The sequence below is a fragment of the Centruroides vittatus genome, unplaced genomic scaffold, assembly GCF_030686945.1.
Source record: "Centruroides vittatus isolate TY-2023 unplaced genomic scaffold, ASM3068694v2 scaffold_1015, whole genome shotgun sequence".
Taxonomy (NCBI): domain Eukaryota; kingdom Metazoa; phylum Arthropoda; class Arachnida; order Scorpiones; family Buthidae; genus Centruroides; species Centruroides vittatus.
Window position 1 is genome coordinate 1,148,658 of NW_027122666.1, and position 23,518 is coordinate 1,172,175.

Here is a 23,518-nt window from a genome sequence, read left to right on the forward strand (position 1 = left end):
TTCAGAGATTGCTATTTCCATTTGCGTTATATTGCAGAGGCGGAGCCTCAAAGAAAACCCCGTATGTGAAAATTATTATTTTGGACTGTCATTGATGTGAACGACGAAAAGCAATACGAAAACGAAAATTTTTACTTTATACATTCGTAATATTTGAATATTTAAAAAAAAATTAAATGGCGTTGAGCCAAATTTTTAAATTTTTATTTTATATAATTTTTTTACTTTTACAAATTATTAAAGACGAACTTCACTTTTAAGACATATTTAAATATTGTAAATATATTTCCAGTTAATTTGTTCCTTAAAATTATTGGATGGACCAGCTCGAGGAATGAAATGTTTGGATTTCGTATTCAAGAAAGTTACCACATATCAGGTGAGTTTTTAGATCGAACTTATGAAATTCTCAAAATTCAAACAATTTTCTTTTGCAGTTGATAGAGAGCGTCACTTCGATATTTTCGAGTATTAAAGAGCTGCAAGATTCGAGAAATCCTAAAACTTGTAAAAATCACTAATTTTTCTAGATTAATATTTATCTGAAAAATAGTGTAGTAAGAGAAATTCTATTGCCTTGAAGGAACCGTAAACTCGATTTCATCAATTGTACCGCCACAACTGTTAGGGCTTCGTGGAAGCTAGTTGTATTTCTATTTCATTTCACTCACAATTCGTGGTGTATTACACTTTTCCACGCAAATTAATAAAAATTACTCTGGATTGACATCAGAATTATAAAAAGTAAAAGTTAATTGAAGATTCGATTACTGTGATATAGTTAATAATTATAGCCGTAATAAATAGTTCGATTGTGACATGGTTGTTCACTTTCTCTGTCTGGTAACTTTCTATAATCTAACACAATATTGGATTATCATGTTCGGAGGAAATATCGAAAAGCACAGTTGCCAAACGAAACTTTGAATGTCAGATCAAAGTAATGAAATTCTGGACCAGTAATTATTCATTTTTTTCTATAATTTAAGATACAATATAACTTCATGTAGTGATTGGACCTCCCTCAACTGCGGTTTTGTCGGTCCATGTGCAATCCATTTGCTCGCAGTCGTAAAGGGTAATAAGAAATGTAGACAAAGAGCCATAAAAAAGAAAGGAGGAAAGACGGGAAAAGGGACAGTCAGAATAGGTAGTAGGACGGTAGAGAGAGAGAGAGTGGTGAAATGGTGGAGTCCAAAAGTGGGATTAGATATTAAAGTTTTTTTTGTTACGATATTTGGTTATCCGAGTTTCTGTGTGACGAACCGGCGCGACGGAATCCGTAATTCAGATCGGGTTCTCTGCAGTATAATTCGAATGATTGTCTTCATTCGAAGAGCTCTCTTCAGAGGTTCTAACTGATGCGTTCGTGCTTTTGTGTTTTGTTCTGTTGCAAGTTTACTATTTGTCCTTTTTTTGCCTTACTCTCTAGGACTGTCTTTTTAAGCGAAGCTTTTCATTTTCTTCGTTAAGCACTACTTGGAATGTCCTCGGAAGCGTGCTACGATACTCTCGCAAACAGAGAAATTATTTCAATTTTTCAGACTTCATCGAGAAAAGTTCTTGCTTTCGGTCACATCACCTCTCATTACTGTCGCGTGAGCTTTCTAAATTTATCTTGTAGGCGTAGTTTTTCGCTAGATTTTCCGAAACACAGTCAAGAGTTTTCTTATTCTTTTTAATTTCCCTTTTAAAATTCATTTGCATAAACGTGTTTGTAAAGTAGTTAGTTACCTTTACTAATTAGGTCTAGCCACTTCTCACTCACTGTCGCATTAAACGTTCGGTGTGAAAAATGCTCTAGAAATTTTTGTTTTAATGCCTATAATTCATAAACTGCAGTTGTGTGTTTATATCACTATTTCTCTAGTAGATTGCATTATGTTATAACAATTATTCAGTCAATTATGGGAGGAAAATTTAGCTTTGTTTTGGAATTTGAAAGTGTCTATATAACTTGTATTTAATTGTTCGTCTTTCAAACAAATAAATAAAATTATTTTAGTCTTAGAAAATAAAGAGCACATATCAAGAGTCAGTTTTCTGCATAATTTTTCAACAAAAGTAATTATATATAAAATATCACTGATAAAAATTGGCACTTTTTGGACGATTAAACCGAGAAAAATTTCACAGGATATTTTGTATTATTTCTATTTTATGTAAAATAAAATATTTATTAAGAATTTAAAACTTGTTTGACAGTATGCTACTTCATATAAGCAAAACATTAAAAACATTTCATTTTAAACAATTACTAAGAACAGATTTTTGTTTTGTATAATCCTTGTAAATAAAAGCTATATTATATTTACATATAATTATTAGTACTTATTTTAAAAGTTTATAATCATGTTATTTAGAAGTCTTTATGTATCTGAGAGATACGTAGTCTCAAACAAGCTTAATGACTTTGTCTATATAATTTATATCTTTTTTTGACAACTGTCAAAAAAAGATATAAATTATATAGAGACGAGATGAAGTATTTGTACGCCTGTATGTAAATTAATATGAAGCTATGTTTTAAAACCAATCATCTTTAGCATCAAATTAACTCTGAGCAAAATTTATAGAAACTGAAATATAATTAAATTAAATGGCTGTCAAGAAACATAAATAATATATCTCAAGAAGAGCAACAACTAATCCAATCGAGGCACTGTTTGTTTGAAGGATTTATGCTTTATCAATATTTTCAATTATTTAGGTCTAGGTTTACATTGAAAACCTTTCAGATCTATTTATAATTACAATTATAAATATGATTTAAATAATAATGTGTTTAAATACTTTTTAGAGGATTAATAGAAGCTTTTAAATTACGTTTGAGATAGAGGAAAGAGATAAGCGTATAAACAATTGTATATGTATTTAAATTTTAGAAAATTTTTTTTGTTTATCTTACTGCTTGCTTCGATTGTGATATTTGGACACACGTGGTGTCTGATTTTCTAGAGTTGTTATAGTATATAAATGGTCTTATTCACGAATCCATATATAATTCAAATTCAAGCATTGCAGTAATTATGAATTATATAGAAATATCATTTTACTGTGAATTGTTACGTTTTACTTCAAAACTTAGCTCTTAGCTCGTTTTACTCAAAACTTAGGAAATCGGACTTCTGTTGAAAATTCTATCACTTCACGAAATAATGCAGTTAATTTAAAATAAGGTTTCGACGTGATATGGGATCGTCTCCTATTTCCACTTGACTGTGGATTGAGACCATTGTCGTTCTTCACCTTCGATATTCTTCGTCACATTTTCGGCAAATTTAACTATTACGGGTTAAATTTATTAGATTCAATTTAAAAAAAAAAAAAAAAAACGAATATATACAGCACCCAGCTGTTGGACATCATTCAACATTCATTCGTCCGCGTGCTGCGACATGCTTAATGAAAGAGGTTGCAGCTTTGAAAATTTGCTTTATTAGTTTATTACCAAACATTTTCAAGCAACTCGTTTTGATGGAATACTTTTTGTCTTGTTAACATAAAATATGTATCTGTTTGTTGTTCAATTGTTAATAATTAAAATAATCAAAATGCTATCTTTACTAAACTAAAGCAAATACAAGTAAATTTTTCTATATATTATTTACTTCTCTTAAGGTATTATGTTACCTCCTGACCGGCTTACCTTATCTCTTGACATCCTCTGTATTAAACTAACTAAATATAGAGAGAAAGTTAAAATATTTTCCGAATAATAAACTCTCGTTGAATTACGACATTAATGGAATTGCTTTGACAATAACACCATTTTTAGGAAAGGAAAAAAATAAGAAATTTTCTTGTTCAATGTCCTATGAAAAATATGATTTCATCATTAAAAACAAGTAATATGAGAAATTAAGCCCTAATATATACGATAATGGACTTACCAAATTCCCGTATGGTTCCAATCTGTATGATCTAATAAGATTTGCCAGAGTTAATTTTACGATTATTTGTGCTAATCTCATACCAATACAAATTCTGGGACCGGCGCCGAAAGGTTGATAAATATACGGATCAATATGATTTTCTGCAGAAAATCTGTAAATATCATTTAACATTCAGCTCAAAAATTAGCATTCTGCTTATTTCTGTTATCATTCTTTTACCTTTCGGGATCAAATTTTTCCAGTTCGTGCCAGTAATCAGTATGCTGTTGAAGAATGGGCGAGCCGACAATTAAGATGGCTCCTTTTGGTATAGTTATATCTTTATATTTAAAATCTTCGGCACAAATTCTATTGATAACTCTAATAAATTCAGGAAATTTATTAACACAAATTGGAGATTTGAATTAAGAGCATTAAAAATGTATATTACATCGGTGATAGTGGTGATATACGTAATGTTTCTGATAATACTTGATCCATGTATTTAAAGTTCATCAAATCTGAATATTGAATATCATCCTTTAAAGATTGAAAAAGCACGTATTAAATTAGTGATTTTATTTTGTAAAATTTCATAAAGACAAAGAATACTTATAAAAATTTGTAGTTACACTTTTTTTAACATTATCATTAATTTCTTTGCGCATTTTGTCCTGAACTTCAGGATAATGGGATACATAATGTATGCACCACGCTAATGATATACTAGTCGTCTCATAGCTGTTAAAATGCAGAAAAACACTAACAAGTTATATTTTTAGTTTGTAATGTGAAAATAATATGAAGAAAATACTACCCAGCAACCATAAATCCTACTACATTGGCTATTATAGAATCAGTGCTAAGTTTTTTTCATTTGAAGACTCGAGTCGCCTTCTGCATTCAATAAAGTTTGCAATAGATCGGGTGGATTATACTAATCTAAAAGATTAAATTAATTTCATTTCGAAATATTTTAAATTGACGAGTATTTACTTACATTAGATTTCTTGCGAGAATCAATGATTTGTCTACAGGCATCGATGAGAATTCTTACGGAAGAAAGCCTCAGTGCATTCCTGGTAGCATCTAGAAGCCATCTTACATACATGGGAAGAGGTTCGAATTTCGGAAAACAAACTGCATATCAAAACATTTTTAATATAGAAATAAAAATACTTGCTTCCTACTGTATATAGATAAAACGATTTTAGTACATAATATTTACTTGATATTACGGGTAAAATATCAGAAGTATCGACATTGAAAATATTATATACAACTTTCAAAAATTGTTTGTAGATCTCTAACGAAATCGAGGCGAAAGACGAAAGACCGGTCGAAAGACAACCATCCGCTCTTCTCTGATAAACGAAAGAAGCGAAGAGAGAAAAAGTTGTCCGGAACCGCGTTTAGAGAGACGCGATGATCTCTCGAGACGTAAACAAATGATTAGCCAATCAGCGACCGGCTTGTGAAAGACGAGAGACGATGACGAGAATAGGGCCACTGCTTTCTAATAGATTGATTCTAATATTCATTGAAAAGGATAACTTTTTAACGTGATTCCACGGTGAATAATGCCTTTAGGCAGGCATGAAGCTAGTCGGCAGGTATCGACAGGCAAACAAACAACAATCAGCATTTATTTATGATTTTTGCCAACATATGGAGCTATATGTAAAAGCAGCAAGTCGTATGAGGAAGCTATATACTACCCCCCAATATTTTGAGGTAATGGATAACTTGGTATCGATTCAAGGACGTCAATAATACTCACACAAACTTTGGTCCATATAGGTTTAAGAATAAAGATTTGTATAAAGAACAAACCAACAAACCATGGAAACCACTCTAAATATTGATTAAAAAAATTCCCATTATTTGTGACATCGTTACAATGCCAAGATGCAGTTTTTAATCATATTTTAATTTAAATAAAAATTTTGAATTAAAATCGCGCGACTTCCTGTCCAAACTGGAAGTTCGTATATAGTAAATCGGAACCTTCGACTTCTAAGCTTTTCATATCTGATCTCGATTTTCAACTCACTCCGTTCTCGAGATTAACGAAGGACAAGCAGCCAGTGAGAATGTACAGGTATATACATCAAATTCAAATTGCAGCCCAACAAGTAACTTGTAATAAACAATAGATATCTAAATGAACTGGACTGAGTAATAATAGTTGTAAACTATTATTTATAAGTAATGGATACTCATTATGACTTCATGGTACAAATGTACAATAGACTACTACAGTGAATGACTGCAATCTAAATGGATTGGATTGCATACATTTATGATATCAGTAGCGTTCAATGAGAAGCATTGTCTCTATTCAAACTACGCTTGAAAAAACGCAAAGAGACTCGATTCTGGTCATTCATGGCCATAAAAAGAATCTCTATAACGAATTATTCATACAACACAATTAAAAGAAATTTTCATACGTCTTCTAAAACAGAAAAATCTATTTAATAATAATTTTCTTTGTTATAAATTTTAGATCCAGAAATTACATTTTAAGGAGGATGCACACATGCGGCGCGGTAAGGATCAAAATTTATATTGTTTTTTATAATTAAATTTAAAATTTGAACGGGCAATTATTTATTGTGACATCGTCGCAATGCTGAGCTGCAATTTTTTAATTGTATTTTTAATTTATTTTATTTAAAATATATACTCGCCACCTAAAATTAGTAGTGGCTTGCCTCTGTACATCATACGTTTCTTTCACAATAGAGTCGTGCCATTCATCTATTGATTGCTTTCAGGGAAAATATTTGAATTGAAATAGCATAATTTCCGGTTTATATCGGATGTTCATATATAGTTAATCCGGGCCTCCTTCTCCTAAGGCTTCCACATCTGGTCTCGGATTTCATATAACACCGTTCTCAAGATTAAGAAAAGACAGACTGACAGACGGACGGACGGACGACAGTGGGGAATTTATAGGTCTACAATTTTTCAAATTGCAGCCCAATAAAACTATTTCAAAACTTACAAAATTAATTAGTAAATTGTTAATGTGTTTCTTTTATTTAATAAAAAAATGAATTTTTATTTTATATTAAGCATTTATTATAGAGGAACATAAACACTATGAAAAAAAGTGATTCACAGAGAACATAAAATAATATAAAAATATATAATAATGGAATACATGTGTTTATTTTTCATTAGGTATTGGCTGTGTATTTGACACACATATGATGGACTATCTTGAAAATGACTTTATTTCTATATTTTATTTTAATTGTATCCATAGAAAAGGAAATTAATTCACATAAATGATACCATTACTTTTATTATTTTATTCATAACTTGATGTATTTCCACCAAAAATTTATCTAAACCCTATGAAAAGAAGCTCAATCTGTAACATTCTTTCGCCGGATATTTTAATTAGTTTTTCTTTCATATTTGTTTTAATTGTGGTCAAGTGGGCACATTTTTTTCAAGAAAGGATTTATTACCCATCTGTGATCATTGAAACTAATTTGAATTTCTTCTATAAAATATTCACGGATTTTTTTAAAATTCTGTAAACTACTAGTATATATATTTTTAGAAAATCTTTGGCAAAATAAAGTATACAATATATTGATTAGACTATGATTGATGAGTACTGCAACGCGACACATGGCGATCTGCCAAGCGGGGATGCTTTACGGAAAGATTTTTTATGGGAAATTGGCTCTTATTTAGATGTTAGACATATGAAGTAAACAAGTAAACCCGGAACACTGTAAACCATCAGGCTTTAAAGGGCGCAAACCCCGACCAACTATTAATGTTTATCCACTCGACCACTTTGATGGGGTACCAGGATCTAATCTAGACGATCGAAAGAACCCAAAAATTTTTCATGGGCGATCTGTCTTGGATATCTTAGGCCTATCCCACACTTGTGACATTGTGGGTCTGGTCGAACCCATGACGCGTATGATTAAAATGCCCTCTTTGTGTCCACAGACCAAAAAGAGTAAAAAATAAATTAATTAAAATTTAAAAAAAAGAATATAAAATTTTATTATTGGTATAATATAAATACAAAATAGATTATTTATGACCGTTCATACGTATTCGTTATTAATGAAAGATGCAATAATAAATGTATTAGTTGATGACATGAAAATATGTTTGTTAAGTTAAATTTTAACTAGAATAATTATATACATTAATATTTTTATATCTTTTTCCATCCTTTCCATTTTTCTACTTTTGGTTTTTCATCTTTCCACTTTATATTTTCCCATTTCTCTTCATCCCATTTTTCTTCTTCTTCTTCCCATTTATCATTATCCCATTCTTCCGGAATTTCTTTCTTCGATTTGGCAATAATGATTATTTCTTTTTTAGGTGCCCATGCTTCTATAGGAGGCACAATAGGTATCAAAGGTTCTTTATGAAACTTCCAACCGACATCAAAACTAGAGGGAGATCTGGATAACAGTGAACTCTTAAGCATCCTACATAAAAAATTGCCTTCATTAATACATTATATGTTATGTATAAATTCATAAAATATATCATACTCACGTAAGGTGTGATTTATCGACAGGTATCGGTATCGGTACTGGTACAGGAATTATTTTTGGTTTATTCATCGCTTTGACTAACAAGAATGGAAGAATATATTTTAAATGTTTTTTAGCTTTTAAAAGTTTTATTAAATGGCCTTTTCCTAATGATGGTGTGACGAGGTACAAAACCAGACAAGAAATCAGGAATAACCTCATGGTCTGAAAAATTAATATCAAGAATTATTTATTATCTATATTTAAGGCGATTATTTACAGTGATTAAATTATATTAAATATTTATTTTAATATAAAAATCTTAGATTTTTTGCAATCTTTTTAACTTCATTTTAAAGATTAACAGGAATTTAATTTAATGTTACTTATTAAAATAACAATAATTATTTTATTATTTAAAATACATATTTTAAGTAATTAATATAAATTTAAAAACAACCTAACCTTCAATTCTATAAGCAGCACTATAATTAGCTTTTTATTCTATAATATTTTATAAATAAAATGTATTTTATGATATTAAATTTCAATTAAAAAACTCACCTCACTATATTTATTTAGTAATCCCTCGTATTACTGAATATTATGTCTTTATATCCTTACAGAACGCTTAACTTATTTAATTTCCACCCACTGAGACCTGCTTACTTTGCTTAGTTTTACCCTTATATATAGAATATATAGTTTAATTTATTGCTGTTTTTTATATCATATTTCCTATTCGTCCTCAATAGATGAAAACTTTGTATTTTTAATTGGCAACGCCAAATGTTCGTTTGTATGGAGAAAAAAATCTACATTTATAGAAATAGTCCAATGACCATAACCTGGAAAAGTATTGAATTTCGACAAGTTATTGACACTTCAACGTGAAATTCATGTCATATAAAAGTGAAGTTCATAAAGTTAAATATTCACGTATTCTCATATCAGATCTGCTTTTTATTAAGTTTTTTTTTAACATTTATAAGTAAATTTTATTTAAAATAATTTTAAGTACTTTTCATATATTGTTTCCTGTGCTGTTATGTCCCTTATAAACACGGTTTTAAACTCAAATTCTACTTTATTCACAGCATTCTGCTGATAATTATTTATCTTTTTGCGACACATTTTCTTATTTAAAAATTAATAATTAATTTTTTTTTAATTTAAAAAATAAAAGATGAATAATAGTTTAATAACATTTACTATAGGTTCATTATACTACTTCCGTAGAAGCGCCCAAAGGTATAAAAGATGATATTTTCCTCTTACTGTACAACTTGTACTAATAAAAAGTGGTATATTAAATGCTTATAGACTTTTCAGCAATTAAATATAATATAAAAGTTTCATAAATATTTATCTATTCTTAATTAAAATTAGCTTTAATTAACATTGAGTTCATTACAACTTTCATAAAGTGTAATAACTATACACACAGAACACCTTGTAATAGTGCAGCCGTATTTATTACCAAATTCGATCGTTTTCGGTCATATTTAATGACCTTTATCAAGAATAAACGGAAATCGAATTCTGAGAGAATTTGTATTAACGATACATGCGTTTTGGAACGTTTTTAAAAAAATATCCTTTTAAAAACGTTTCAAAACGCATGTATCGTTACACTTGGTTACGGCTGCACTTTTACAAGGTGTTCTGAGTGTGTATAGTTATTAAGAAATGCAGTCTGCGAAGAGATATAAAGTGTAATTGAACAATGTTACTCAAGTAATGACCTATATTTTTTTCTGCTGATTTTTCCGGTGCTGTCTGTTCAAACGTCGATTTTTCGGACCTCAGACCGAGACCCCCACCAAGGCTCTACATTTTCAGATTTCCTAGTAAATTTGGTTTAAAAAAATCATTTTTGGAGAATATTTTTGGCTTTTTTTTTACATGGTAAGATCTCCTAGGTATAGTACGCGTAAGCACAAGGGTACAGAAGAAAGACACATTACTCTACCAATCTATACAGAGAAAAAGGTTAGAACCTCTGCTGTTAAGTTTTAAATAGTTCATCCAGTTATTTAATGAACTTTAATTCATGTTATAACATTAATTTGCAAATTTTAATGCAATGATTCAAATAAATTCAAATTTTAAGAACGATAACGACCATGTTTGAGATTTTTTTGGTTTATTTTATGGGGTAAAAAAATGTATATAGGACAGAATTATAAATTTATTTATTTATTTAACCTCTTTTCAATATAAATTTACTGTGATAACATCAGCCGAGTGAAAGAAACTAATTTGCTTTAGGTAAAGTAATATATGATACAAGAGGTCAAGTTTATGGAAAAATAATTAATTTTTTTAAACTTGACCTTCTGAGTTTTTAAAAACTTTTTCCTCTTGAAAATTTTCCTATCAACTTTTCTCTATTTTAATTAATATTTAAAGGATTAGCCTACAGGATGCTCGTTGATTTGAATTATATAGAACTAAAGACATGTTAGCGAAAAATTTATTAAAATAATCAGCCATTCTTTTTTCTTTTAAAAGTATAAATTTTTAAAAACTTTTTGCATCTATTCTGTTCTAATTTTGAATAATTTGTTAAAATAAAAGTAATTTTGCTCTTTAATTTGAAACTTTTAAAAGAATTTTCAACAATGAGTTGCGTAAATTTCCCGGCAAGGATAAAATTGTGTGTGGCGCCATGAAATTTTTAAAAATCTTTTTATATTATTAATTATTAAAAAATGCCAAAAAGCTTGTTTTTAGGGTAGAGACGAGTTTTACAGAAGCAAAAAGAAAAGTAAAATTGCTAATAACGAGGCTATGGCATTACTGTACACCCCTCTATCTCTCCACCCCTGAACCTTTAATCACCAAAATTTAAATAACATCAATCTACATAAAGGATCCTAATATTAAAAGAGTAGATTTTATTAATACTTAATTTATTTACTAAAAAACTATAAATTTTAGTGTAATAAACATTAAATACAGATATATCTATATAATCGAGACGAGTTGATAATCTATATATATAATCGAGACGAGTTGATAATAATAATAATAATAATCAGTGCAGAGCCCAAACGGTTAAGAGTTGAAAGTTGAAATTTGGTACACAGTTAGGGTACGTCACGAGAACGCACACTAAGAAGGGGTTTTTCGAAATTCCTCCCCACGGGGGAGAGGGACAGGATTAAATCTTAACACTTCCATCAACAATGGAAGTGTTAAGTAACAATGGAAGTGTGAAGTAACAATGGAAGTGTGAAGTAACAATGGAAGTGTCAACAATGGAAGTGTTAACAATGGAGGAATTACGTAACAATGGAAATGTTAAGAGCCCAAACGGTTAAGAGTTGAAAGTTGAAATTTGGTATATAGTTAGGTTACGTCACGAGAACGCACACTATGAAGGGATTTTTCGAAATTCCTCCCCACGGGGAGAGGGACAGGATTAAGGCTTAACACTTCCATCAACAATGAAAGTGTTACGTAACAATAAAAGTGTTAAGAGAAAGCGACGTGCAAGACGCAGATGGAGAAGAAACGGGCGCTGGAGAAAAAAAAAATAAATAGAGTAATATGTTAGAGCATATTCGATTTTCAAATTTAAACAGATTAGTTCGGTTTTTCTCGACTTTTCTTCTTTAGAACATTCGATGAAAATCGAACGATAAAATCAGAACACGTCGTGAAAATCGAACAATATTAGAACATTCGATTTTCAAATTCGATCTTTCTTTAGAAATACTTAGTTTGTTGATGAAATTACTCTCTTTCTTTTGTGACTATAACGTAATAATCTTAATCTTCGCTATCGTTACTTTTGCCCGAGCAACGCCGGGCCTACCTGCTAATATATACATATATATTTTTTTTTCCAAAATGTCCTAAAGCAAAGTATTTAATAGAAAAATCTATTATTTGTTTGTTCAAACAAACAGATATTTTCTTCTAAAAATAGTCTAAAACATGTATTTTTATTCAATTAAAATTATGTAGTTTATAATTTAAATTCTCAGCTTTCAGGCTATCTTTAGCTTTCAATGTCTCACATCTCAGTTTCTAAATAAAAAAATATTTTCGGTTTTCTGGAAGCGTGACATTATTTTAATGTTAATCAAGTACCTCATTTTATAAATTTTTCATATTTCAACTAATAATATATTACATTTTCGCTAATCCGGCCATTCCTTGCGCAGAAAGATATCGGATTATAACGGATTACATTGAATGATGACACCCATAGTTTTCTGGTATCGAGTTTTTTTGGAGGCAGCCAAATAAATAATATGGTACACTGAAATGCAATATTCTACACAGAAATAAAACCTGAGTAAACAGGAAATCAACATACGGACATGGCTAATATTTTCATGAAGGGCATGGGTGATCACAATGGAGGGTATGGCAGATAATGAAGAGACCGGATTAACCAGACTCTACTGTGTTTACATATTTTATTTCACAAAATAACGTCATTATTACTCTTACTGGATATTATTATAACTGAAATTATTATTATTATTTTAACAATATTAACACAGTGAAACCTGTGAACAACGGTCACTGACGGAAACATAGAAAATGACCGCTGCTTGAAAGTTATTTTGTAAACATTTCGAAAATAAACGTTCCTGAAAATATGGCCGGCGTTTAGAGGTGGCCATTATTGAAGGTTCGTGTGAAATGCTTGGTGAATCACCAATGCATGTATATTGATTATATAAATGTTGTCAACACCAATTAATTAAATTTAATATTTAGCCTGGATTAAGTATATTGACTCTATTAAAGTACAAGTTGATAAGATATTATTTTAATCTTTGAAACTTTCAATATGTTAATTACTGATATAAATTTCTAAGTAGTAAAATAAATTTATTGTAAAATCTTTACATCGATACTTATGCTAAGAATTCTTAATTAGGTTGCGATTAATATCAAATATATCAAATACATTTTTGAAATCCATTCGTAGTGAAGAAATTTCTACAGATTTAATATCAAAAACTTAATTAATATCAAAGCAATTAATTAAATAAACGATAAAATAAAATGTTGCTTAAAGTAACTGTTTCCAGTGTGATTACAAGCATTTTGGTTCACCTTAATGGAGCTCTAAGATCAGTGAGGGTGCATATGGAGCTGTGGCACCCCTCGACATCAAAGCAATCAGTTTTGTTACTTTAAAATAACAATGAATATAATAAAGCATATCACATGACTTCATTTAGGTAAGATTAAGCTACAAAAGAATTCTAAGGTGATTGAGTAATATTTTCTAAAAACAACAACAGGCACCCCAAAGGAGCCATATTTTTAAAGTCCTGGATGTGCCACTGTGTAAGATGACACAACCTGTTTAACCTCGTTAAACACTGTTTCTGGATGTGTCTATTGAAAGGACCAAACAGGTAATAACTGAGTACAATGTTGGTGCGTACGGAGGGTGCAAATAAACCTTTACCTTAAAGAGCATTTATTACATGGAAATTTTTTATATTTTCTTAAATAAAAATGTTTTTTTATAATGGTGTATTAATTTTTGATATACTATTTTTGCAAATATTAGGTAAAATATTAAGGTATTGGGCAAAAAGTATTATGATATAATAAACGTAAATAAAATTTTGGGAAGAATTTTATTTATAAAATGTGGAAATTTGAGTTGTTTCATGTCCAGTACCTTAAATATTCAATTAAGTCCACAATAACCTAATTCGTTAATTAGATGTAAAATTTAAGGGAGGAGTCTCGATATAGTACAATACATGATTATACACGATAGGGAGGGAAGGGGTCGAAGACTTTTTTAATAGTATTAGTGGCATACGAATTTGTTCTTATCAGCTTGCTTATTAGTCATATCAATAAATTATCAATTAGAAAAATATTTGCAGAACTTTTTTAGTCATTTCTTCAATGTCAGGAGTGCCCATGAACTACTGTACACTTAATTAAAGGGTAGTTTGCAAAAAGCTACAATACATTATTGTGCACAAACAGGGAGGGAGGGATATAAAAGCGACTCAAAAACTGTATACGTATTATTTTTTGCACGGCCCTAAGATACTGAACGCTATTAATATATTTATAACAGGTTTTGATAAAGGGTGGTGTCACCAACAAATAATTAATTGAAATTCGAAGCTACTTTGCTATTACAGAAAAGTTATTATAGAAATACAGTTGATTTTCGTTTTAATGAAAAACATTCTAAAGTGAAATTGATACAGTGTTTAGAGTAATTCTAGAATGTACACCTCATTATTCGGTTAAATGTCTTTATCACAAATCTCTTACACTTTAGCCTTCAGGGTTGAATTATAAAGGACATTGACAAATCGTGACTACAAAAAAATTGCTTGTTAGTATATATATTTTTAAATAATTTCTAAAAATAATTCTTGTAACTATTCCTAACGGTTTATAATTGTAATTTAAAAACAATTTGTGAATATGCGTATATTTTTTTTAAATATAAATGTTAACCTATAACTACTTTACTACTTTATACTTTATACTATATTATGATTTTCACTACATTTCTTGTACTAAAATGATGCTTAAAATTAAGTTAATGAAAAATACTTAAGTAAGAAATTATCAATATAAATAGGTACTTGAAATCGTTATGAAAGGCTTAGTATAAAAAATAAACTATTATTTCTATTAATCTTCTCTATTTAGTGCTTCGAACGTACGTTTCTAAGCCTGGGTGGTCGAAAAACCTCCTCACTACCCTAAACTAATTCATGATGAATATGGAAACAACATCCTACAGGGCAAAAGAAAGCAAAAATAAAAAAACAATCTCAGGGAGGCTGTCCTTTCCCCGTAGTAATTAATGACAACCAACCTTTAATATATTCATTAAACATAATTATATAAATGAGATGAGTGCTTAGTTATGACAGCTAAAATTATGCTTTCAAAATTTTGCATTCATCTCATTTTTTGCATTAAATTAATAGGCATAAGGTCTATCAATTTAAGGGGAAAATCGTTAGACTTTGATACAGTTCTTTATGTCAAATTTTAGTTCAGACAGAGTATTGACAGTCTGTCAAAGTAAAGGTTCTTGATGTAATTTTTCTCAAAATAAAAATTAAACATATTTGAAAATTATTAGGATGACGTGTACTACAACATACACAAGCTGATTGATATGTAAACAGTTATAAGTAAAATAATGAAATATTTTAGCTGGCTCGCACGCACATGCACGCGTTATTTTGTTTTAATTACCTGCATTATACTGTACTGTGTATGAATTTAAATTAGTCTATCGATTTTTTTAAATATTACTACTGGTTATAAATAAAGTAGGTTATAAAATATCTTAAGAAAATTTTTCCTCAGTTCAAATAAAAGAAGAGTCTGAATAAATTGTGTAAATATCCTAAATTTCCTAAAATAAAATGTATATACTGTATTGTATTTCATTTATAGAATAAACAATACATTTTATAATATCAAACATCATAAGCTTTAAAAGATAAATGCATGATTGAAATACAGTACAGTACAATAAAGTTTTTGTTTAAAGGATTTTTTTCCTCTTAATCTGAACTTCCGGAATCATTATATTAAATACAATTCTGTGGATATTTTTGGGTCAATAATTTTTAAATTATGAAGAATTTATTCAATAAAACATCAGAAAATATTTTCAAATGATATATTTAAAACTTCATTAAACATATTCTCCTTTGAATCTTTCATGAAATAGAAAAAACATAAATTTAAATGGTCCACTAACCGATGAAATTATCTTCTGAAATAGAAAAATGTTCTCTCCATAATGGGTTTGATATAAGTTTTGAATTTTTTTCTTTAAATTTGATTTTTAAAAATAAAATTTTAAAACTATATCTGAATCATTAATACTTTCAAAGGATAAGCTTACTACTAACTAAAACATTAATTAGTACGCGTGTGGATGAGAATTTACAATTATCCAGAATTATAATAGCATTATACGAAAAACATATTTCAGAAAATAATTTCATCAGATAGTGGACCTTTGAAATTTATTTTTTATTTTTTTTTTCTATCGCTCATGAGCTATGCCCATGAGTGATTACGGTAGGCATTGCTGTTTTGAATGTAATGATTTTAGAAATCATTTCACTTAATTAACTGTGAATGATGAAATAAAACGATTGGAAGTTTGGATTAAACATGTTACATGGAAATGCATAGAATGTTATATCAATACATGGAAGTTTCATCCATTTCAATCACGTGCGTTACAGAACAGGAAAATGAATACTTGATGTGCACGATGTGGATAGTATTCCAGGATACCTCGAAACATACACAGTACATTGTCTAGTATATACATTATTTTTGCTTGTACAGTTTCACCGATGGTGCAACTGTACAAGCAAAAATAATACAAGCAAAAATTAAAAATCTTATCAAATCTATTTTTCTATGTTCCAGAAGATAATTTCATCAGATAGTAGACCATTTAAATTTATGTTTCTTTTACTTCATGAAAGATTCAAAGGCGAATATGTTTAACGAATTTTTAAATATAGAATTTGTATGAGAGATTTAACTTGGCCAATATCAACTGTGCCTATTGTAGGGAAGATAGAGTGACATTATAGTAATTTTTCTACAGCTACGAGTACTTACGCTTTTCAAGTTTTATCAGATTTAATATGTCATTTTTGTTGAAAAAGAGCATTTGTAAACAAAAGTGTGTAAACAAAACTCTATAGCCTGGGCGATAATTGGGAAAGTACGGGACTACCGGAGAGGTGATTTATGGATTTAATAGTCACTTACACATTTTACTTCGACGGAAACTGTTTTCTGTCGTCTTGGGATTCGAGGTTCAATTCTAAGCAAATTTAATGGAGCCCTAAAAAGAAATTTTAAAAGCAGCAGAGAAAATCTTTGACGCGGAGAGTACTATTCTATCCTGTCATCCTATCTCCCTAAAATAGGCACAGTTAGTATTGACTAAGTGCAATTTCTTGTTACGCCGACAATGGTTAGGAAGGCGAAAATATTGTAAAGTATTGTAAAGTTTGCCTATTTGATAAAACACTGTAGTTTAATCAACTATTCTGAGTGTAACTGAAGAGCTCATAATGTTCTTTAAAGGTTTGAATACTCTCAGAAGTAACAATTAGTTATAGAAGTAAAAATGTCTTGTTTCATCAATTTGAATAGATTTAGCAGACAGGCTATAAGAGTATTGAAAAAATGCGAATAAATTATACAGAATAGCAAGAATTTTCTTACTGAAAATATTTGAACAAATGAAATAAGAATACTGAAATTCTGAAATCGATTATTGCATATTGTAATTATTGTATTGTAATTTGTATTCAAGGTAAAAAATAAATCATTATTACAGTCGCAAATGTAAGATATCCAATAATAAAACTGTAAATACTTAAACAATAGGTAAAGACATTCAAAATGTTAACAATTATAAAGTAGGTATTCATTGTTGGAACTGAAAGAGGTAAAAGCGGATCCAGGTCAATCATGAATGTAGACTCAAAAACACTGAAAAACAAAAGATATGGATAACATTTTAATTTTTCAGATACTGTTTTTTACATAAAATATCAAATTTAAAAAATATTTTCTATCCTGAGCTAAAACTAAATTGTAAGCTGCTTACTCTATTCGTATCAATTCATTAGATAAGTTTTAACAAAGTTTTAAGTGAGATTTAAGTGTTATAAAAATATTTTTATAACTGAAATTAAATAAAAATAAATCAAATTTTAATATAATAAAATTATATGTAGTTATACGTTAACCAATTACGAGATAATGATAAATTCTATAATTTCGTAATAAGAAAAAAAAATAAATTTTAAAATTATTTCTGACATTCTGACTTTATCTTGCATCCACCATGTAGAGGATTGCACTCGTTGGATCATTTTCTTTCGTATATCTGATTAATGCGACCTCCTTGCCGAGTCCTATCTACTGCTACATGTTTTCGAATCGCTTTTCTTTTCTTCCCTTTCCTTCCACTCTTTCTTGAGTAGCCATTTTAATAATATCTTCTAAAAACAAAGATAAGTTTTGTAGTGCAAATCTTACGCAATTTATCTTTCCCATTCATTATCATTATAAAAGCTTTCTGCTATCCATTAAAAGCCTTTACAATGCAGTACAATAAAAGATCCATTTACTACTACTAGTTTTATTCTGATTACCCGGAAAACTGGAAATAAATAGAAAATGTTTAATATTTCACAACTAAATTCATTATTATTCTATATTCATTCGTTTTATTTAAGGAAAGTTTGTCATTTCCTCTTCTTACGATTATCAGAATATCGGTAAGAGGAAATGATAAAGCAAGATCAGAGGAATTATCAGAATATTTCCTTATACTTTTACTATTCTATAATGGAATGAACTAGACCTTATGTCTCTATCTTCGTTGTGCTGCAAGAACGTTAATTATTTTAAATACTATCTGGCATTCGTTTTACAATAAATCAATTTTTGAAACACGAAAAGAATAAACAAAATGATGCAGTACCCACTTAAGACAACTAAATTAAAATTTATTATTTTATTTTAATAGTATTTCATGTTATTTATTTACAAAGCTCCCAAGTTTAATTCACTTCAATGACAAGATTAACGTAAAAAATAAGAAATTACACTCCTCACAACTTCCAAAATTAAGGAATACTGCTTCTTCATTTTGATTCTTTTCATATTGTAGATTTTAAGAAGGCCTTTTTAAGTGCAACCAGGCCCACAACGGGAGCAGCCGGTGGTGCAGTGGGACATGACAAATATCCTGAACAGACCACCCTTCGAAAAGTTTTTAGATTTTTTTTTTTTTTTTTTTTTTTTGTCTTTTTCCGCTCCGTAAGACAAACCCGTAAAACAAGTCCATTACGGATTCGGCCCGGCAGCCAAGTGATGAAGGGTGGGCCCTACATATTCGGAAGGACCACCCTGAAAAATTCTTGAGGTTTTTTCCCAGAGTGGTAGACTGAACCTTGGTCCAGGGCTTGATATAGACTCTTGAGGTCAATGGAATTTTGAATGGGTTCGATGGAATTCAAAGGATCAATTGAGGATCGATGGAAAAATCAGATACTTAGTGTACTTTTTTAGAGAATTTCATATAATTTTTAAATAATAATAGCAATCATGTGGAAAATTCTATTGATTTAATAATTTACGTGATATAAAGTAATACGCAAAATCTTAGGAAATATAAACATTTTAAAGAGGATCGATTGAAAAGAACTCAGTTGTATAGCCTAAACTATAGGCCCTTAGTATACTGACTCCTTAACTGCTTCAGCCACCCGATTGTATAAAAAATATTGGTCAAAATGGAATGATAACCCTAACTTTTCATTTAATTATCAGATTAATCAAAAATAGTATTATAAGAACTATAAGAACTAATTAAATAAAATTATTTGAGAATTTTTTTGTCATTTTATTCCCAAAACGTACTTAATCTCAAAGAACATCATTCAATATAATCAAACCTATGCTATCTACAACATTAAAAATAGATTTGCTCATATTTCCTTCATATATTGTTATAGGTCTTCAATCCCCGATTTATCTAACGCGAAATTATCTGCTAATAATAAAATATCCTTTTCTTGTCAACAAATAAAATTTGTCATTGACAAACTTTTTTTCCAGAATTTCAATCCGAACTTGGTACTATCCATTGTTTTAAATAAAAGAGATTAAACCGGTAACTGTGGCTATTTTCTATCTTGTTTTTCTTCCACTAATTGAAAATCAATGTGCATTTTAACTGTGTCATTCTTTAAAATGAAGCCTAATCCAAAAAGAGCAATTATTTCCGTTTCATTCTCATATCCTCTAATATGATAATCAAGTAACAGTCGACACTCATTAAAAACCTACCTTCAATATAATTTTGATAAGCCTTCATCTTCATTTAGAAATCTTTACCTTACTATAACCTAGAATAAATCGGTAATCTATCATTCTGATCCCATTAGATATCCACTCTATATTACTTTTAAAATTTATAATCGCAATTTTTCTTTTGTCGATGTAGTCAACGACCTGGATGTTATTTCTGATAATAAACTGACCTAAAAAAAAATAGGATTGATAAATACGTAGAGACATATTATGGAGAAACTGTCAGCTTATTGGATCTGACCCCTTGTAGAAGGGTTGATCTGAAGTTAAATCATATGGCATATTGAAAATCTCAGTATTAATGAGCCAGTGAGTTGCTTCCGGAAGTAATGCAATTGTTGGCGTTTTCGAGAGAACACAAACGCTGACTGCCGGAGATATCGGGAGAGAAATCAAGAAAAATGGCGAATGATGTGGACTTCCACGTTACGTGAAATTTACTTTCGAACTTATTTAATAAAACAGCTTAATGAAAAATGAATATTCGAAAAGAGAAAAAGAGATAAAGATTATTTAAATTTTCGCAGGAGTTTTAAATAATTAAGATTACACTTTAACGACTAAAACAATTTTTTATTTTTAATTTTTATTTTACTTTTTTATTTAAAACGAATTATGTAATGTCTCAAGTAATTACACTAGAATATTAAAACATTCTATTAACGTACTAACCGAATTTTAATTTGTTTCAAGTTTATTCATCAACAAATAAATTAAATTTAAACTTGTCAACGCAAAATAGAGCTCTTACCAGTCTCATGGTGGCTGTTATTCTGTTTACTGGAGCATCGAACACCGAAAAACACGTTTACAGTTGGCTGGAAGCATGCTGGCACCAACCGGAAGTCGCCTGAAATTTTGAATATATCCGTAGTTTGAAGCGTTTTGAGCAATGTATGATGCCCTTTTTATAGCTTGTGTTTTCCTTTTGTATAGTCTGCCGGCACTGCTGAATGCAACATGACAGCAATCAGCTAAGAGGCGCTTCCCTTGTATTTTCTAAAAACTAAATACATATTGTGCGATTATTTTCATATAATTAAAATTAATATTTTATTATAACCGCATTATGTGTTTTATTACAAATTTCTATACTATATGTGAAAAAAACGATAAGATTGCTATTGTATATTCGAATATTAGTGGCGGAATGGAAGCGCTGTATTGTCAGCTTTTCAACAGCCGGATTATACTCATTCGCGCATGCGCTTTACAGAGCACCAACCTCACCCGGTTTAGCTGGTGGAAGCTACACACATATAACGTTTCCAATTCTATCCAGGACCGGTCCTAGGCTGTTAGCCGCCTGCCTGTTAGATATTTGGCCGCTCTCGCTTGATTATGTCAATCATGAGTAGATTTATGACTTAACCCAACCGATAAGAATTTACTGGTATGATGTTTTTATGATAGTTCTGTATAGTTGACAGGAGTTTTAAAAAATCCATTAAAATATTTGATATTTTTATTCCGCTCTCCCATCTTATATTACTTACGGATTTCAATGTTAAACCAGTGATATTATGATTTAGTATGTCCCATTTATAAGGAAATGTAGAGAAAAACGTGTACAAATCTTGTACAATTAACTATTACTTTGGCAACATCATTTACAACTAAATTTAATGAAAGATGCATAAGGTACTGTACATGAAAGCTCTAGAATTTATTATCCTTAAATTTATGATTTATGTATCCGTTGTCATAAAAATTTGTCTTTCCACTTTTTCCCAAGACTACAAATATTCAAGTACAAAGTAACCGGTTTCAACTGATTTCTACTTAAGTAGTAGTTAAATAATTAAGAGATTAGGGAATTGGGGACATAAATAAAACCCTGCTGAAAGAGCCGGAATTTTACTTAAACAAAAGCTCAACCGAACCAATCTCTAGCCGAGTACAGTGCGGACTGATTTCTTCGTAATATTAGATAATAAAGACAGAAATTTTTCCAATTCAATGAGAGTGACCGAAAAGTGACCATTTTAAGACCCTGGTCCTAAACAGAATTAGTTAGAAAACAAATGATGGACAATCTATTAAGTTTAACATACGAGAGCTATTTTTTAAATAAGGTCCGTTTTTTAATAAGAAGAAAAATACTGTAAATATCGTTAAAATATATTTTTTTCTATATTCTACACACTTTTATCTACTTTTCTACATAATTTCCATTTTGTTTAAAGTTTAAACATTTGTCATACCGCTCAACAATTTTTTGAATTCCGACTTCAAAGAAATCTGCCGCCTGTCAAGAAGCCCAATCCACGACTGCAGTTTTCACTTCTTCTTCGTCGTTAAAATGTTGACCACCAAGGAACTCCTTTAAGTATCGAAACAAGTGAAAATCACTGGGTGCAAGGTCTGGACTGTGTGGATGATCGTGTCGAGTCAAAACAATAAAGCACTGCCCAATCTTTTTGTTTTGTGATCGTCAGAAAGCAGTCTTGGAACGCACCGACAAAACAATTTTCGATAATTCAGTTTCTCCGAAACAATGGTATACAAAACTGATCTTGAAATCTGTGGAAATTCAATTGATAACGTTGAAATCGTGAATCGTCGGTCCTCTCGAATTTTGTTATCCACATCACGAATCAAATCTTCAGAAATCAGAGAAGGTCGGCCAGGGCGTGGCTCATCATGCACATTAACTCGCCCATCCTTGAACATTCTTACCCATTTTCGAACTTTACTGTCACTCATAGCATTATCACCGTAAACTTCACAAATCTGACGGTGAATTTCCGCTGCTGCCAAGTTTCTTGCATTCAAGAATCGAATAACAGATCGTATCTCACAGTCGGCGGGAGACTCAATTTTCTTAAACATTTTAAACTTCTACAGCTCAGCATACAGACAGACGATATGGCTGCAGATGGCGTCAAAACGCGCGCCAAGCTTGCTCGGAGCAGAAGCATATGCATACTGCCGTGATTGCGCATTATTCTCACTTTTATTCACAAACGGACCTTATTTAAAAAATAGCCCTCGTATTTAGATTTTTATAGCTATGGCGAGAAACGTTTAAAATGTACAACCTTGTCGCGTCCTTTGAGGTATACGAGTGAGCGACAAAAGAGGCATTTGACATTGACCGGTATCGACCCCCACGGGATTTGGCAGCCCGCGTGCATGCACCTACCAGGACCGTCTCTGATTCCATTCATTAGTCACTCGTAGGGAGCTATTTGACTAAGTGAATTGTTTTTA

The 23,518-nt window shown here is 30.2% G+C and overlaps 2 protein-coding genes across 2 annotated transcripts; both read right to left on the reverse strand.

Moving 5' to 3' along the window:
- Positions 1–3,335: 3,335 nt before the first annotated feature.
- On the reverse strand, positions 3,336–5,167 carry LOC136986311 (cytochrome P450 3A19-like). The gene is made up of 8 exons (XM_067283806.1): positions 5,104–5,167; positions 4,876–5,015; positions 4,693–4,812; positions 4,508–4,616; positions 4,327–4,415; positions 4,116–4,256; positions 3,894–4,047; positions 3,336–3,815 (listed from the first exon to the last, which is right to left on the reverse strand). Exons 3-8 carry the CDS (start codon positions 4,701–4,703, stop codon positions 3,735–3,737), a joined length of 585 nt encoding a protein of 194 aa, XP_067139907.1. The 5' UTR covers positions 4,704–4,812; positions 4,876–5,015; positions 5,104–5,167; the 3' UTR covers positions 3,336–3,734.
- A 2,762-nt stretch (positions 5,168–7,929) lies between these two features.
- On the reverse strand, positions 7,930–20,386 carry LOC136986321 (uncharacterized). The gene is made up of 3 exons (XM_067283818.1): positions 20,282–20,386; positions 8,427–8,629; positions 7,930–8,356 (listed from the first exon to the last, which is right to left on the reverse strand). The coding sequence occupies exons 2-3, from the start codon at positions 8,624–8,626 to the stop codon at positions 8,074–8,076; spliced, it is 483 nt and encodes a 160-aa protein (XP_067139919.1). The 5' UTR covers positions 8,627–8,629; positions 20,282–20,386; the 3' UTR covers positions 7,930–8,073.
- Positions 20,387–23,518: the final 3,132 nt, after the last annotated feature.